Source organism: Mycetomoellerius zeteki, unplaced genomic scaffold (genome assembly GCF_001594055.1).
Source record: "Mycetomoellerius zeteki isolate Tzet28-1 unplaced genomic scaffold, Tzet1.0 scaffold113, whole genome shotgun sequence".
Taxonomy (NCBI): domain Eukaryota; kingdom Metazoa; phylum Arthropoda; class Insecta; order Hymenoptera; family Formicidae; genus Mycetomoellerius; species Mycetomoellerius zeteki.
Window position 1 is genome coordinate 937,959 of NW_017256051.1, and position 19,211 is coordinate 957,169.

General features: G+C 37.7%; 1 protein-coding gene across 8 annotated transcripts; it reads left to right on the forward strand.

The window, feature by feature from the left end:
- Nucleotides 1–1,000: 1,000 nt before the first annotated feature.
- On the forward strand, nucleotides 1,001–17,071 carry LOC108727877 (zinc finger protein 271). Of its 8 annotated transcripts, XM_018456173.1 has the most exons (12): nucleotides 1,945–2,066; nucleotides 2,983–3,064; nucleotides 3,134–3,239; nucleotides 4,377–4,799; nucleotides 5,400–5,917; nucleotides 5,991–6,132; nucleotides 6,212–6,544; nucleotides 6,635–6,879; nucleotides 7,509–7,774; nucleotides 13,685–13,906; nucleotides 15,712–16,097; nucleotides 16,333–17,071. In XM_018456173.1, the coding sequence occupies exons 3-12, from the start codon at nucleotides 3,189–3,191 to the stop codon at nucleotides 16,807–16,809; spliced, it is 3,063 nt and encodes a 1,020-aa protein (XP_018311675.1). In that variant the 5' UTR covers nucleotides 1,945–2,066; nucleotides 2,983–3,064; nucleotides 3,134–3,188; the 3' UTR covers nucleotides 16,810–17,071. The 8 variants fall into 8 exon arrangements, with proteins under 8 accessions (XP_018311697.1, XP_018311667.1, XP_018311713.1 ...); XM_018456195.1 differs by lacking the exons at nucleotides 1,945–2,066; nucleotides 2,983–3,064 and adding an exon at nucleotides 1,001–1,760 and having other exon boundaries at nucleotides 13,685–13,822; XM_018456165.1 differs by lacking the exons at nucleotides 1,945–2,066; nucleotides 2,983–3,064 and adding an exon at nucleotides 1,003–1,760.
- Nucleotides 17,072–19,211: the final 2,140 nt, after the last annotated feature.

Consider the following 19,211-nt stretch of genomic DNA (forward strand, 5'->3'; position numbering starts at 1 on the left):
AATTAATATTTTAGTAATAAATGTAAGAAGGTATAAAAATATATATATATATACTTTGCCAATTTTTGAGTTTAAATTTTCGTCTATTTTCGCATACCTTCATATATTTAATTAAATTAAAATTCTTGGAAATATCTCGTAATCACAATTCTTACTTTTCAGCGAGGGATTCAGTGAATTCTTAAATGATTCTTCAAATTTTCATTATTTTTTGAAAATTTGAATTCCTATGATTCCAAGACTTAATTTAATTCACATTTAAAATCCTCGCAATTATGATTCTTCGAATATTGGTTAATATTACTTTTCACCTGTTTATATATTTTGATTCTTTGCTAATTTGTGAGCATCTAGATTTTTACAGTTTTCGAAACGTAAATTTTCGAGTGTCAGTTGGATTTTTACTTAGTGTGCGTACTCTTGCCTAATTATATTGTCCTACGAAAATCTTTGAGAATAAAAATTCTTGTCAATAATTAATATCATAAATATAATAATGAATACTGTTAATTGGAAAATTATTATCGGGGGGGGGGGGGGAAAAATGATTATATAGATAACGTTAATAATTATAAACATTAGTAAAGTAAGGGCTCCACACACTTTCTTAACTTTACTAACGTATATAATTAATAATATTATCTTATAAATACCGACAAAAATTTAATTACCTCAAAAATCTCCGGAGAATATGATCTAGTAAGAGATCGCGCTATTAAAAAGTCTAAAAATTTATTTAAAAAAAAGGTTAATCATCAAGAAGATAGGAGGTAATATTTAAAATTCCGAGAATTTCTCACAATCTTAAGAATTTATTGAATTTCTAAGAATTAACATTCTAGAAATTCGGAACATCGAATTGAAAATCGAGAATTGAAAATTAGCAACACAAAACATCAGTAAATAAAGCGGACTTGAGTTTTGTGTCCGCGAATAGTAAAATAAGGAGACTTTACGTGCTTTCGTAATCGTATGATTTTCCCGCCACCGGAAGCGAGCGAGCCAAGCGCGTGACTGAGGGCTGCGCGCGCAACTTTAACGAAACGGGAAGGGGTCAGCTGGCGCATTTACCTGAAGGAATGCGAGCGGACCGTGCAACATTTCGTCGCAAAACAGGCCGCATAATTTCTTTTTCGGCACCGCCGGGCCCCCCCGTCGGGCGAAAGCCGCCTAACGGACCGGTCCCGCGACCGTCTACTCGGCGATGCCCCGCGCGCGTAAGTTCCTGCGGGGTGGGCGAGGGGCCGCCATGACAGTCGTCGTATTTTCTGTCAACCGCGAGCACGTAGACCTCGCTTGGGCGACATTCCCGTGAAATTCTCGCGCGTCTCGGCGTCCGTCACGACCGAAAACGGTCGTCCCGCATCCCGGCTTCGTCCGGCTGGCCGTCGCGGATGTCGAAGAGACGGTAGGCGAGGGCGCGTGGCCATTATCGGAGATTTGTTTGTGGGTGTCAGTGGCGAGGTGAGACGGCCGGGAGAGGCAGCGCGAGCGGCGAAGCAGCACGAAGCGAGCGAAGGAACCAGGCGGCCTGTGCGCCGTGCGGACAGGGACTTCCCCCACTACCCTTAGTCACTCCTTGCCTCTCTCCTCCGCGGGCCCTGCCTCTCCCCGCGCGTTCCCTGGATCGGGACGGGCGCGCGTCTCTCCCCCGTGCGCGCGTGTGTGTGTGAGACTTGTGGCAGAGGAGGCGAGGAGGAGGCGGCTCCAGAGCCGACGGAGAACGAGATGCGAGAACCGCCGACGGCACCGCGCACCACGTGAGTTGTAATTTGCCCGCGTATATCCATTAAATAGCCCGGAATACCCGGACGCCGAACCGTATTGTGTTGCGCCGCGGCGCGCCGCTCCGCGCCGCGCGTCCGTCGGTATCCCCCTCGCCCCGAGTCCGCGTAGCACGTCCATCTTGTTGGCCCCTTGTCCCCGTTGCTCTGTGTACGAAGGAGCGAACGCGCCAAGCCAAAGTCGGCCCTAAGCGGCGACAACGACGCGGGCGATGTACATCGGTGAACGATGCCCGACGACGGGTGTTCGCCGATGGCACGCAGCGGTCGTCTCGTCCATTGGTACGCGCCCGTTCGTTTCTTCGTCGCGGCCACGGCTGCTTCGGCGGCCGCGCCATTAAAGACCCGTCCATTCCAGATCCCCCGCGTCTTTCCCTCGTATGTCTCGTCTCTTCCCCCTTGTTGTTCTCACGGCTACGGCGTTCGCGGGGTAGAATTTTGTTTCGAGCGCGGAAAAAAAAATGGCAGAGGAATAGAGAGACGGAGATGGGAAGATACGAGAAAGTGGCGGCTAAAAGGAACGAGTCCATCGTCTGGTTGTGGCGCGGTGCGGCGCGGCATGGCGCGTACCAAAGGATGACTCACTCTTCCCCGCTCGCGACCAAGCGACGAGCCCGTCGAGAGAAGAGCGCCGCGAGGTTAAAATGTAATCGTATATCTACGCGGCGTTCCTTCTCGCTCGTCATCGTCGTCGTCATCGCGAATGGCGTCTTCCCGCCCGCGCTCACTCGCTCGCTCGACGCGAATGTTTACGCGGACTCGGACGCGATCACGAACGATTATTCGTTCGCCCGTCGCCTACCTGGCAACGGTTGACTTTTCGAGGTTAAACGGACGATAGCACGTTTCGCCAGATTTCGAATGTTCGAATGACGCAACGGCTGCCGCATATCGGTAATCGCGACGATACGGGACTCCGTCGAGAAAAAGTCACGTACATGGCACGAAACCGCGCTCTTTTATTAGACGTACACTTGAAAGCCGCAAATCGTGGAAGGATCATATCCCACGATAGCAATATGGTGCGCATTTCTCTCGATATCGTTGTGAATCGATATTACACAACGAAAAGTCGTTACAAACCCAATACGCTTGCCGTTGCGCATTATACGTTATTTAATTAACGCGCACGCCGCTTTCGCACGTTAATTAAGCCTGTGTTAAAAGGCCGACGTATTCACGTCTGAGATTCTCCCAGATTCCCCCCAATCGGCTTCTTCATCTCACCTCGAATTTTGGCTGCTGCGAATAACGTGTGTGTTTGTTTATCCGTTGCTCGCGTTAGTATTTTCGACTTAACAAGTAACGGTGCGATCCTTGAGACTAACCTTACATAATGCATTTTGCAGGATGAAAAATGAAGTATGTCAGACACGTTTAATTAATATTCTTCAGTGAACGAAGATGAATAGTGAGCAGCATGCATTGCCAGCGACTACGCAGGCACAACAAGAGGTGAGATACCTTCCAGTCGCAAAACAGGCTATACACCAAACTACAAATGCGCAAATTACGATTACACAAGTGCACTTGTGCTGACTTTAGATATATTGAGACATTTTTATAATGAGCTTTGTTAATTTACGGATTGTTCACTTTTAGTCTGCGTGCTGGAATGAATTGTGTCAGAGATTAGATTTCTAATTTTACAAACCTTTATAGAATTCAAGTTCATATACGACGCAATGTTTTATTTACATTTTGTTTTGTTACTTATAATTATTTTATCTACGATAAATGCCTTTAGAGTATTAGATATTTTAACTTTGTATGATTACTCTTTAAATTTCTTAGAGTGAAATCTCACTCCAAAAGAGTTAAAATACTTTGAATAAGAGTGAAAAATTTGTACTCTTGAATAAGAGTGGTAGATTTTCACTCTTTTTTTTTAAGTGAGTCATTCCAAAGCAAAGAAATTCATTTCTTTTTTTGGAGTGAATCTTACTCCAAAAGAGTGAAAATCTGCCATTCTTATTCAAGAATGCAAACTTTAACTCTTTTTCAATAGTAACAATATTTTAACTTTTTTGAAGTAAGATTTCACTCTTCAAGAAATTTAGAGAATACACAAGTCAAATTGCTGTAATTTATAGTTCCTTAGAAATGCTTGTAGCGTACATACATCTATATATAAGATTGCTTATGCTTTCTTCTTTACTCTTCTTTACTCTCGTAATTCTAATATTTTGCTTCTCCCGTTGCCTTTATGCGTTATATTTTAACGTATCGAGTTCTAACAGATTGCATGTATTTAAGTTCGAAAATGGAATGCGCCTTTACAATTACATCGTACGGTCTGACACATAGGTGTGGATATACAGCGTTTGCCTCAAGGTTCATATTCTCTATATAATATAGAAAGACCACTTTCTCCATAGAGTAAATTCATTGATAACGAATATCGATGGTATCTTTCCTGTTATGAGAGGGGGGAGAGAAAGAGAGAGAGAGAGAGAGTGTGTGAGAGAGGGGGGAGGAGGAGGAGGAGGAGACAGGTGTCAAAAGTGACGCATTTGTCGATTGGATTCAGCCTGGTGCATGCCGCTGCATGCTCTATCAATGTTGTACAAATGTTTGAATGTATATCGGTAGGATGTAAACGCGGGTCAAAGTGGTCGTCCTTCATACCCAGGTGGTTTGGCTACTGCGACCGCGAGTCTTGGCAATGTAGGGAGTACTCCCCATTCATCCGCGGACCTGCGTGTAGGTACTGCCGTAGCGTTAGCCTCCTCGGTAGCCTCCTCGGTAGCTAAGTATTGGGTCCTCACCAATCTGTTTTCTCCCGGACCGCTACCTCAAGTTTCGGTCTACCACCATTCCCACCACAACTCCTCGCATAGGAGTGGTGGCGGTGGGGAGGCATCATCCTCCAAAGAACCAGCCTCTTCACTGAACCAGGAAATGGCGTTGACTTCCAGCTCGCACCATCAACAACAGTCAACAGCCGCGCATCATCATCAACCTTCAGTTAGCAGCAGCAGCAGCCATCACAGTTCTCTGCAGTCGAATCCACAGGTTTGTTAATGTGTAGCGGCACGTGTTTTGTGTAACGACAACAATCTGAATGCGGCTTACAGATTACTCCGATCTGGAGTAGTTAGATTTATGCTTTTGCAGGAGTTGCGGTAACACGCACCGGTTTTTTTTTTCTTTATGGAGATGCGTGTGACTAAGCGACGCACTGGTGACAACTATAACGGTTGAAAAGTGCTCGAGTATTAGCACTTATGTTTCACTAAAATTTTCGTTTCTTTTATTATTTTACAAGAAATTTTATTTTATTATATATATTCCATTTTATACAGTTTGTCACTTTGCGTACGGAAACTTCTTAATATTAATTTACTTATTGCCTATAGTTATATGCGTGTGCAGATTAGATTTATTAATTATTTAATACATACTTGCGTTTAGAAAGCTAGTGAAGAATGCTTGAAAGATTATATATTTTAATGTACCAAAAGATTCAGACAAATATAATTCTATATAAATTACTTATTTAAAATTCTTGATTCTTTATCGCACAAGTAAAGTGTATCATATAGTTATATATGTAATTATAAATATATATTTTAAGTATTATATTACATAAATATTTTTGTATATGTTTGGCAGATTCCTGTGTCTCTTCCCGGCCTTAATTTAGACGGCGCACATCTACCAACGAGTGTTAGTCATCTGGCTGCACATGCACAAATGCAACAACAAATGCAGGCGCAAGCACAGCAGCAGCTGCATCAGCAGCAACAGCAGCAACCGCCGCAGCAACAGCAGCAGCAGCAGCAGTCTCATCATCAGATACCGAATCATCAGAACGCTCAGAACAATGGGCCAACGGCGCACGGTCAGAACGCGCAACGAGACGACAACAAAGTCAAGGACGAAGGCGGTAGTTGCACCACCGAGCGCTGCAGTGACAATCAGGTTCATTGTCAAGTTCAATGCGATCTGCAATTACAACCACCCCAAGACCTTCAACAGAGTTTGATGCAACAGCAGCAGCAGCAGCAGCAACAACAGCAACAGCAGATTGGGGTCAACATCAGCGGTAACTCCACCACCGAGGGGGGAAGCCAAAACAACTCTGAGAAACCGGAAAAAGAGAAGGAATTGCGGCAATTGAATATGACCCAGTACGTGCAAAAACGTTTAATTTTTAATCCTTATTGATGCTGGATAAATGATACAGCAATGATGTTTCTATAGATTTCAAGTCCCTGACTTGAAACCTGGAGGGCACATGATGGACGTGAGGACAGCAGACGGATCGGTTGTTAAAATTAGCGCAGGAAATGAGCAAGATTTAGCTAAGACTCTTGGCGTCGAAATGGTACAAAATATGTACAAGGTACATGATATTGTACAAACCATTGTAATAATCTTTGTATCTAAAAATATTGAGAATATTGCATTTGTTCTCTTGACAGGTTAATGTTGAAGATATTAATCAACTCTTGGCGTATCATGAAGTCTTTGGAAAGCTGCAAAGCGAAATTGCAGCTGGAACGACTTTAGTAGGTAGCACTGTGCCTACACAAACAGTTACCACAATACAAAATGGCACGCCAATCGTGCAGCAGGTCCAACTAAACAAATTCGACATAAAGTCAAGCGACGGCGAAGCAACGCCGGGCCCGAGCGCATCGCCCGTGTCGGTAGGCAGCCACGCTTGTGAGATATGCGGAAAGATCTTCCAATTTCGTTATCAGCTCATTGTACATCGCAGATATCATACTGAGAGGAAACCATTCACATGTCAGGTATACAATGCGATGAATCTTTTATGTGTGCAGCGATTCATTCATTCAAAATGCATATACAGATCAGTATTGAATGTGTGGTGATTTCAGGTATGCGGCAAAGCGTTCTCGAATGCAAACGATTTGACACGTCACGGCAAATGTCATCTGGGTGGATCCATGTTTACCTGTACTGTTTGCTTTCACGTCTTTGCGAATGCGCCTTCACTAGAACGTCACATGAAGAGACATGCTACCGACAAACCATACAATTGTACGGTCTGCGGCAAAAGTTTCGCGCGCAAAGAACATTTGGATAACCATACAAGATGTCATACTGGCGAGACGCCGTATAGGTAAGTCTTTCATTCATGATTTATTCTGATGTCAAATATGATAATGAAGGCTATTGAATAAATATAGTAAATGACAATGACTTCTCAAGAATAAAATTAATAATTACATTAGTTTGTAAGGCTTTGTGCAAGAGTATATGAAGACCTTTTAGAATAATTTTTGACGCTGAACCTGAATCTTACATTGAAATATTTCCCTTAGATCCGTTTTTTGAGATGTAAGAAAAACAATTTTTTCTACTATATAGTGAAGTTTTATTAAAATTAGAAAAAATATACATTTAATTTTTGTTTTTTAGATGACTTTGAATCGATTTTACATATTAGAATCTAGCAGTTGCCTAGCATTTTTTTATATCCAATATCTAATAATATTTCTTGATCATCAAATTCTGATGGAAATATTTGCCTGCTCATCACTTGTCGCATCTAAATTATTCAGAAAGAAATGCTATATTTTAAAAATTACATGCTGTATCTTAAAAAAAATCTTACACTATAAAAATTATTCAAAATTTTTTTAACTTAAGTATTATATGCTGATATTATTGAAAATCATCCATGGATACTAAGGTTAAGTCACGGCTTTGGAGATAACAGAAAGGAATATCGTGGCATGATTCTTGCAGATGCCAATACTGTTCGAAGACATTTACTCGAAAAGAACATATGGTAAATCATGTTCGCAAACATACTGGTGAGACTCCACATCGATGTGATATTTGCAAGAAGAGCTTTACTCGCAAAGAACACTTTATGAACCATGTTATGTGGCATACAGGAGAAACTCCTCATCATTGTCAAGCTTGCGGCAAGAAGTATACACGCAAAGAGCATCTCGCTAACCATATGCGCTCACACACAAACGACACACCGTTTCGTTGTGAAATATGTGGTAAGTGATAATCTTTTTCATATTTTCTTGTCCGTAATTTAAATATATAAATTGGGAAATTAATCCGAATGAAAAAGGAAGATTTATGTTGCGATATAAAATATATAAGCAACGAAGCAAATTACGATGTTTGATGGGACGATTCCAGAAATTTTCTGAATTAACGTGATTGTCATCTTTCTCTAAACTTTCCTCGAGTAATATTTTTTTAAATTGAAAATATTTCAGGAAATTTAAATAAAAATAAACCGAAAGAATAATACAAGCCAGCAATTACAAATGTGATAATATACATTCAAATCGTCGGCATGTTGAAAATAACATTTTGACTTTTTCCTATTCTTATATTCGGCACTTTTTAAATCAAAATATAGATATTATATTTACAATCATTACAGTTGAAATGAAACTAGATAATCCAATATTTTTTAATATTATTAATATAACGTTTAACTGTATTATTACACAGATATTTGCGCTTGCCATCTTGTATTATTTACTCTTAATTATTCAGATGTGTTAATATTTGATTCCCGTTTCATTATGAAGGTAATGAACTTTCTATAATAAGCTATTACTTAAGTTTTAAGTCTTAAGCCATAAGAAATTGACCAATCATATTCGATTCTTCTCAAATTCAATTGAATGGTTAATTTCTTATGGCTCAGATTTAAAGCTTTATAGGGCTTAGGTAATGGTTTATTGTAAAGCCTATAACATGTTCGCGACATAAAGTTAGCAATTTATCAAATTAATTGGGAATTATTTCACGGTATGAAAAACGATTTTCCATAATCAATGGCTGCGTTCAGCAGAGCAAGCAGCTTTGCGACTGTTGTAAAATTCTTCAATATAATTAGTTCTTACTTTTGGTTCCTTATGGATCTAAATGTATAAACCAATCATATTCAAGAATTTTTCAACAGTTGTAAAACTGCTTTTTTTGCTGAGCACAGCCAGTGATTATCGATAGAATGTTATTGCCAAATATTTTATTACGAAAGATGAATTTTATAAGATAATTAATACAGATTTAAAATTGAAGCATTAACAAGGTAAGTATGATATTATTTAATAATATATCATATAACAAAATACATATGTACTCGCCATTTACATATGTAAAACCGCCATTATTAACGTGATATTTGTACAGATAATTCGCTTACGAGAGATAAAAAACCGTGAATATGAACAATGAGCAAAATTAAATTATTGTTTGTTTTGAATGCAGCCTTTGTCTTCTACGCAATAAATAGCGACAATAGCGCAATTATTCAGATTCTAACCAATCACATTAAGACAAATAAATTAAAAATGTGTAAAGTAACCATAAGAATAATTTAAAATAGTTACTAGTGATTAAAAGAAATGTAATTAAGTCAAGTTATAGTTATATATAGCTGGAAAAAAGAAACGAAGGTAAGTTAAAGTTACTGAAAAAAAGTAACTTTACACTGAAAAAAAATTACTAAATTTTAATAAATATTTGTTTCAATACTAACGAAATATTTATTAAATGTAAACATTTATTTACTGTAAATAAATTTCGTTGGTACTATTAAAACAAATATTTATTAAAATTCAGCAAATTTTTTTTTTTTTTCAGTATAACTATAACTCAGTTACAAATAACTAGTTGCTTCCCAATCTTGCTTGTTATATCAGAAAACATAAAACTTTAAGATTTAAGCAACTTGATTTTTAAAAAATAATTCTCTAATTCTAACGTTTAAAGTCATAAGGTCTATTCTTATTCCACCCCAAGTTCTGAACAGCTGTACACTGATGCAGAGTGTAAAGTTAGAGTGAGACAGCTGTAGTTTGTTTCACTCTATCTTATTGCACTATTTCAAAACTAGTTCAGAATTCTTTGAAAAACAAGAACAGACCTATATATTAATTTCAGTATAATAAATATGGTTCCTACAGTTTTTACATACAGGCATGAAAAGGATCCGCTTTTTATTTTACGTTTGCGTTGAAAAACTGATACAGTGTGTACATTTTTTCAGAGAACGCATTGTAAGCTTCGAAGTACTAAGATTTATTTTATTACTGTATATATTTTTTGCAACAATCCTTAACTGTCAATGTTTGAATGCATCTATCAATATTAATTAATAAAACAATATTCCATTTTAGAGATGCACAATCTATCAGATTCGATCATTTCGTGTAAGCATCAAGGAAAGTTGTGTATCTCTAAAATTTTTGAGCTCTTATCTCGAACATGCATTTGTCGAATGAGCGATATCCTCGAATCGTAAGAGAAAAAGAAAAAGAAAAATCGACGCTGCCGCGATCCGGCGTCGGTGTAGATGCCACGCGATGAGATTTGACAAGTGTCTACCTCAAGTCGAGCGCGCGTTCGGTAAAATTGATGTGATGCGGACGCGGACCGGGAGTTATGTCGAATGCGCTCCGTATATGTGTACACACGTACACACGTGTGTGTCTGCGTGCAGCCGCAGCCGCGGCGGTGAAATAAAATTCGCGAGAATTGATCGTGCATCGTGAGTAAACCACCCCTTCCTCGCCCGGTCGGTCGGCCGACCGCGGAGCGCAAGTCGTGCGCATTCCTTCGCGGTAGCGCGGTGGCGAGGAGGCGCCCCTCTAACCTTAGAGAGCCGCGTCGCGTCGCCGTCGGTGCGCTTGCCCTCGTCCGCTCGCTCGCCCGACTACCGGCGGGGGAAAACCCCTTTCTTCCTTCCTCAGTCCTCGGGAATCGTGCGAGGCTCCAACCCGCCGGTCGGTTCTTTATAAGAGGCCCTTTATTTCTCATTCAACGTCTGATCGTGAACTGTGATGGCATGACTTGCTATTTCGTAAATTTAAGCGGTTTGTACAAGATTTTTCCTGCTGCCTCTCTAGCTCCTTATCATTCAATTCGCTCGCTCGCATGTCGACCTCCCGGGCCGCTTCCCCGATACGTCACGTTTTGCGTGTGCCATTTTTATCGGCGATACGACGAAATTAATTCCGTCTTCAGTAAATCGCTGATTCTTATGGAGTTTCCTTGTGCGGCGTCAGAAATCGAGCTTAATTGCACACCGTACGATTTTCTTACGTCCAAATCAAAATTACGATAAATGTCCGCAAAGTGTCATATCGTTGAATTATGTTGGGAAAAGAAAATGTTCAACTCTCTTTGTTTGGCACACGGTGAAGTTTGTCGATTTCATTTTTTCTTTGTTGTAACGAATGTCGTAGCGAATCGGTCTGCAAAATGCAATGTTCTGGGATTATTCGTACGAGTTGTCAGATGTGTGCCAGGCAGCAACCAGTCAATTACGCTTTGCGTTGATCACACTTGACGATGCGCCTCACGCGATCGCAGATGAATCAAGTAGAGATTCTGCCGCGTGTTCGCCACAAAGTATTGCGAATTCGAAATTTGTATTTTTGTTCGAACGGGATCGCAAGCATGCGCGCCGATCTATACTATGTCACGTGACACGTGTATACATACAAGCGCGCGTTGATCGGTCCGACGTTTGTTTTTCAAAATGAGGGAAACCTGCGCACTAGACTATTGTCCGATTTTCATTTTTTCGGAGCGTGCGCGTTTCGTGAGACTTTGGAGCTGCGCACTGTCAAAAAAACAGGCAACAGGAAACAGAATATGAATTTCAACTTATCAAAAATCATACTGCGGAATATACAGTTTCTACACTGAAAAAAAGATTGGCTGCTGCAGCCAATCTTTTTTTTCAGTGTAGTAAGTTGAAACTCTTGGTCTTCGTTTCCTGTTCTCTGTTCCTTTGATTGTGCGCAGCCTCTTTTGAATCCGTGGATTTGGAACAAAAGAACTCAGGAGATTCTTAATTTATTATAATAAAATGATAAAAATCAGACGTATACAGGGATGGAGTCCGTTAACTCATGTATAAGAAAAGGTTACGTTAACTTACTGTAACGCATGTATAAATATTCCATTATAATTTAACTCTGACAAAATACTTTATATTTAATATCTCTATATTAAAATAAGGTAGAACTAAAATAATATTCATATTTGTTTCTCTGCAACAATATTTTGCTATTTGATCATTACAAAATAACTTTGAAAGATACAACTTTTACTAAGAAGTACATCTACTACCTGATATTTATTTCTATTTTTACTTTTCTATTACGTTTTTGTTAATTTAATATGAAATTTATCATAGAGGCAACTTATTATAGTGATATGTACTAATTTACTCCATATATCGAGGCAAGTTAACTACAATGCAGCATGTTCGTATTTAATTTATTGCAAAGAAACTATACAGTGTATACAGGGTGTTTCCAAATTAAATCGCAAAACTTCGGGAGCGTGTAGAGGAGTAAAAAACTAAGAAAAAAAGTCCTATAGACATATGCTCGTTTTTGCTCCGTTTCAGAGAAATCGAAAAAAAATGTTTACATTTCTTGCCATATCTAGCACCGACATATTTGATTACATTTTCCACTTTCTGTTATGAATTTGTCAGTCGCTCTTTGAAAGCCTTTAACAGTAGATGAATTTTGTCTTTTGCAATATGCCGCGTACGTATTCTAATAGTGAATATGCTGATATGGTTTTTATAAATATATTTTTTTCTTTTTTCGTGATTTCCTGCGAAACAAAGCAAAAAGGAGCATATGTCCATAGGACTTTTTTTCTTAGTTTTTTACTCCTCTACACGCTCCCGAAGTTTTGCCATTTAATTTGGAAACACCCTGTAGAATCATTACTGATATGAAAATGTAGAAAAAGGTTCTTTCAATCATATTAATATTATATTTTAATCGTAATAATCGTAATAATCAATTGTTTGAAAAATCTAATGCCGAAATTGTGAAAACTGTGCCAACAAACCCCAGTCTTCCCTACCAAATATTACCAAATATGCAACATGTCATAAGTATTATTTTTATTTAAAATCAGTAATATTATCTTTTATTTATTTAGATGAAACTAACTGCATATAAACGGAGAGAATTTTTCATCATATTTTATCACAAAATTCTACTACAATATATTACTACACAATTATTACTACACAAATTTTACCATATTTAGTGATAAATGTGAGATAATTTGACAATCTATTGAATATCATTGTAATGATAAGAATTTTTGAAATATACGAAAAATACTTCATAAACTACAAAGTAAAAATTACCAAACAAATCGTAAATTGTTTTGATGCAAAATATTTTATTTTGCATAAAATAATTTATCACTACTTTTGGCATCTATTCTATTTAAAACAATAAAGAATCACGCGTGGAAAAACTTCACGATACAATAAATGCAAAGAAAAAACGCTTTTATAAAAAAATAATCCGAGTGTATAATGAGTTAGAAAAAATTTCTTCAAATTTTTAAACTTTGTCTTTCTATTTTTCTAAAATAGGGAAATTTACTTTTAAATTAATCCTTGTACATAAAAATTTACAATTTTATTTTTCGAAGGATTTGACGAAAATCACCCATAACAATCGCGATTGAGCACTTGCAGCTCGCGCGTGATTAAACCCTTGACCCTTGACTGGGTCACTCGAAATTCGATGGGTACGTTAGTTTTTGTACGTCCCTTTTACATTGCAAGAGTATTAAAATTTAAACTTGAAAATGGTTTCTTTTTCTATCTTTTATTATACTTACTATTATATTTATAAATGGATCGACCTTTTAATTCGATCTGATAGAGTATAAGTCAAGAATGACTCAGTCACAGTCCTCCAAGGGTGTCTTCCGAGGATTAATTACTAGTATAATGAAAGATTAATTGCGAACTTCCACGTGTCTTGGAATCGTCCCAATCACGCGATTTGTAATGTGTCTATATAAAATGAATCGTCTCCCTATGGTATTGCAATCTAATGAAGCGCGCCTGTTTTCGATGCTTTTTTTCTGTTCAACGCTGCGGTATGCAGGTAAGTCGTTTACGAGGAAGGAGCACTTCACGAACCACATAATGTGGCATACGGGCGAGACGCCGCACCGCTGTGACTTCTGCTCGAAGACGTTCACGCGAAAGGAACATCTCCTGAACCACGTTCGCCAGCACACGGGTGAGTCTCCACACCGATGCGGCTTCTGCTCCAAATCGTTCACCAGAAAGGAACACCTTGTTAACCACATCCGCCAACACACAGGTGAGAGCGGTTGGCAGATGTTCACTTCACGGGCAACCGATATAATCGTTGTTAAGAGTATTTATATTAAAAGTAGTTGTGTTTCGTGACTTATTTATATACATATTTACATATATATGGCATTGAGAGAGAAAAGAGGATTCAGAATTCATCTTACCTTTTCTTGTTTTTTTTTATTTTTTTCTTTAGAGGTTATAAGAGATCGATATTGTAGAGGGACTCTATGAGAGTAGTCAGTATAACACCTCTTATAACATCAAGCAGCGCATTTAGGTGGTTCGATCGAACGCGAGTCGAGACACGCATCTTTCCACACGCTTCCGGTTTCACACATCTGGCTTTACACACAGGCTGTTTTAGTTCTACTGGATTCGTTGGTTTTAACGGCTTTAACGATCTTTGACTTGAGCTCTTCGAGCTGATTTTTTCTTTGACATAAAGTATTGAATAGGATTGTTACGCGTCTTTGAAGTAAAAACGTAACTAAATTTAGGTAGTGACAATTACCACTCAAAATTAAATCAATTATTATATCAAATGTAACAAAAGCGAAATTATTTATTTGAGATTCTAAAATTTGCATTACAGAAAATACCCTTTATTCTTATTCGCTTGTAACTCGAGAGTTTCGACGTTTATTTGAATATCAGAACTGTCGTCTTTACTTAAAAGATAGTATCGTTAACGATTGATCCACTAGAAGTGGGACACCCTGTATGTGTACGTTAGCGCATTCAGCTGAGGATTGGACACTTGCATGAAAATTGATTTTCATTTAGACGGGATCGCCATAAAGTTTCACTCACTCATTCTCAGTTGCCACGCGTCTCTCATCGTTGTACACCATATTTATACCTAACCGAGTACCACAAAACTCTACTTCATTACCGAAATCCCCAAGAACATTTGCTACAGTTCTGCCTAATACACCGCTCTCATTACTATGTCTCCTATTAACTTGAACAGTACTCATTTATAAATGTTCATAGCTTTCATTCCGCATACCCGACAAGTTGCCAAACGAATTTTGTATCTCATACCGTCGGAGACTTGTAAATAATTCCATAGCTTGTAACTTTGTCTCATTATCATGGGTGGCACAAGTCTCGAACTTCGTTTTAGCTCAAATATACTTAATATAGAATGTCAATTAGATTATAGATGTGAGATTCTAGAGAGAAATTGACACGTACTTGCTTTTAATAAATCGCGAGATAGAGTTTCATGCTTAAAGTCATAGTAGTGTAATAGTATTTCAGTATTTGATATACAAAATTAGAGTGTTATATCCAGAGTACACTAGTAGTATATTACTGTACGAGCTGATTTTTCTTCGATGTAACGTAAAAACACGGCATAATACCGAATGTAAAATAACACAAAATTTTTCCCGTGAGTTGTAATAATAGATACGATAATTTTTGCGATACTATACAGCAATCTTAAACAATTATGTTGATGCTAGATTAAAGTCCGGAATTTATTTTTAATTTATTAAAATGTTTAAAGAGAATGATACAAACAACTTTTTAACTTTGCATAGATAATCTTCATTATCCAGTTTTAGAACGAATATATATTAACTTCGATATACAAAAATATATATTTTATGTATTTAAGACGTAAATTTATTTTTCACTTTTTGAGCTATATTGAAATTTTTGTCCGATTTCTGTCCCATTTGATATTGTGCCTTCTCTGTGCGTTGCGTCAGGCAAAACTCGTCTTGTGCAGGATAACTCCACTGAGTTCTGAGTGACGAATATTTCTCAAACATTGCGAATTCGCTTGTAAAATATGTACAGGGGAGACGCCCTTCCGCTGTTCGTACTGTCCGAAAGCATTTACGCGGAAGGATCACCTGGTGAACCACGTCAGGCAGCACACGGGTGAGTCACCGCACAAGTGCCAGTATTGCACCAAATCCTTCACGCGGAAGGAACATTTGACCAATCACGTGCGTCAACACACAGGCGAATCGCCACACCGATGCCACTTCTGCTCCAAGTCATTTACTCGTAAGGAGCATTTAACGAATCATGTGCGCATCCACACTGGCGAATCTCCACATAGGTGTGAGTTTTGCCAAAGGACGTTCACTAGGAAAGAACATCTAAATAACCATCTCCGTCAACATACCGGAGATTCCTCCCACTGTTGCAACGTGTGCTCTAAACCATTCACAAGAAAGGTACGTTGGCTTCTTTTTTAAAGAGAGAAAGTTAATTCCGTCTTATAATACTTATTAAAAACAAAATATCGATATTTTTGTATAATATAGTTTTTTGTGTAATATTTTACATAAAGTAGGTCTTAATCGCTTCTCTCTCTCTCTCTCTCTCTCTCTCTCTCTCTCTCTCTCTCTCATCTCTGTAATCGTAGATAGATAACATTCGTCATGTCCTTTTCTTAATTCACTGTTACAGGAACATCTCGTGAATCATATGCGTTGCCATACTGGTGAACGTCCATTCGTGTGCACAGAATGTGGCAAGAGTTTTCCACTGAAGGGCAATCTGCTCTTTCATATGCGCTCGCACAACAAGGGCAGCAATGCCGAGAGACCATTTCGCTGCGATCTGTGCCCTAAAGATTTCATGTGCAAAGGACACTTGGTCTCGCATCGGCGCTCGCATTCAGACGAACGGCCGCACAGTTGTCCGGATTGTGGGAAGACCTTTGTTGAGAAGGGCAATATGCTACGACATTTGCGCAAGCACGCGGCTGAAGGCCCGCCGACACAAGTTAGCACACCATCAGCTATACCGCAATCCGGTGTACTGCCGATACCGGCAGCGGCGGCAGTTCTAGTCGGGCATCCCTTAGCACCGCCGGCACCGCCTGTGGTGCCGCAACACACGGTGGTTGTGCCGACACCGCCCGGTGTATTAACATCGTATTAGATCATATAAGATGAGAGAGGGGGAGGGGGGGAGAAGAAAGAGAAAAAACAGACGAAAAAAAAATTAGAAATAAGAAGAAACGAGAAAAAAGGAAGCATTTGAAGATGATACATGCTGTGTATACTTAATATATGATTGCATCGAAGAAATGTGAAGATTGTGCGCCATTCATCATTTTCTTAAGGACCTGAATTACAATGAATGGATTTATTATGCGCCATTTAACTCGACGAGATCTTTTCACGTGCTGCTCGTGATGTCATGGAAAAAACTGCGACACCATCTTTGTTTCGTAAAATTCGCAGTGAACTTTGTTCAGGACGATGTAGATTGCTCGTGATATGCGCTTAAAATACGCATTAGAACGTTGATGACTGTTCTTTGTGACAACGGCGATTATTATCCAAAGTTTGGTTTTGCTTCGTTTATGCTTGTACTTGGTAAGTCGATTGTGGTAACGAACATATATAATTATTTGTTTCAAATTTGTGCAAGAGGGAGTATTAGTATACCAGAATTATGTGAGGAACTTGTAATAATTCTTCGTTATATTTTAATAACCTTATAATTTTAAAAGAGGCACTAATTATATAATGTCAATGATGTCTCGGATTATGTTTATACGTTATTTTCATGTGAGAAGTGTGTCTATGCATTCGCCAATTAATGTTTTCGGTGACACGTATAGTGGTGTCGGGCAAAATATATTTGCGAGTTTAAGTAATGACTTTGAATATGTATTTTCCTGCGAAAATATGTCTTCGAATTAGTAAATCATTATTTGTAAATCTATTTTAGTCGATATTGGAACATGTAAACGGTTATTCATGCAAAGGCGAATGTAGTGAAGTTTAGCCATAATTATAGTCATACCATTGCTTTACATTAATACTAACAAATTACTATTAAAGACTGCTAGTTTTGGATAATTTTTTATAATTGAAGAGTATAAATATTGTTTATTTTTACTCTATTGAATTTGCAATTTATAAATAATGCATTTTTGTTCTGATAATCAGGGCTGGGTATTTTTGCATTTAAAATACCATTTAAAATGTAATTCTATTAAAAATGCTAAATGTAAAATACTGAAAAAAATGTATATTAAAATGTATGTAGAGAAAACCATTTTGTATATGAAAATGATTTAAAATATCTATTTATCCGTTTTACATATAAAGTGGATTTGAAAAACGTTTTGCATTTTAATTACATTTTTTAAGTATTTTATATTTGGCATTTTAAATGATTACCCAGCCCTGCTGATAATATGATACTAGAAATTGCATTTCTATTTCATAGTTATCCACATGGATATGTATGGAAATGTATTTATGAAACATCAGAAGATTATATTGTAGATTATAAAATTAATATGACCTTATAAATTAGTTACCTAAATTTTCGTAGCCGAGTGAACGTTGATTATATGAATTGTCTGTCTTTAATCAGTCTTTAAAAGTACATTGTTAGTTGCATTAATTGACTTCCGTGTAATTTTTGTATGAAAGTGTATTGTTGCTTTCATAAGTCTTTCATTCGATCCGGAGTGGTATTTCGAATTGTAAGTTTTATTTTTATATTTACACAGATATACAATTCTTATATAAAAAATATTAATAACAAAGAAATGATGAATATGCATCTGACATGCTGTGACTGCTTGATTGTGGTTATAGTAATCAGTGCTAAAATGTTTTGGAAGTTTATTTCTCACAAGAAAAAAACTTATATTATTATACATTCATTCGTACGATTCTGAAATTCTAAACTAATGTTTATTGTCTAAATATATTGGTGTATAAGAAAATAGCAAGCGTATAGATCTTACTATTATTAAAGTATTGTGAAATTATAATATTCGGACAAAGCAGCAAAAAAGATTGTTCTATTTTGAAAAAGTGCATTTTGACTTGAAAATGCGATATGCAGTGAGGGGCAAAAGCTCTAGAACGGAATATAAATATTTTGGAAAGTATGCATTTTTTCATTACAATTCTTTAGTTTATCTTGAGAGCTTTTTGAAATAACAAAATATTCTTTCATTAAGCACTTTTTAAGTTATAAGGCTTGAGAGTTACAGTATCACCGGTATTAGCATTATCTAAGATGTCAAACTAATAGTTAAAACTTTTCAAATGTAGTTCAAGGTCATGTTCTTGATATATGTATCGTCATATGTAAAAATCAAGGCCTTTAGAGGTTGTTTCTAATAAGAGAAAGAACCTTCAAAGGCCTTGATTTTGACAAATGTTTTATTTGTTAAGATCATGACTCTGAACATTTAAAAGTGAGGGTTTCCATTTAAAAAATTGACCTTGACTTGATCTTGGCGATGCCATCTGAGATCAAACTGATAAAATTAGTAAATAGATCTTTTTAAACCCTACAACTTTTGTCTG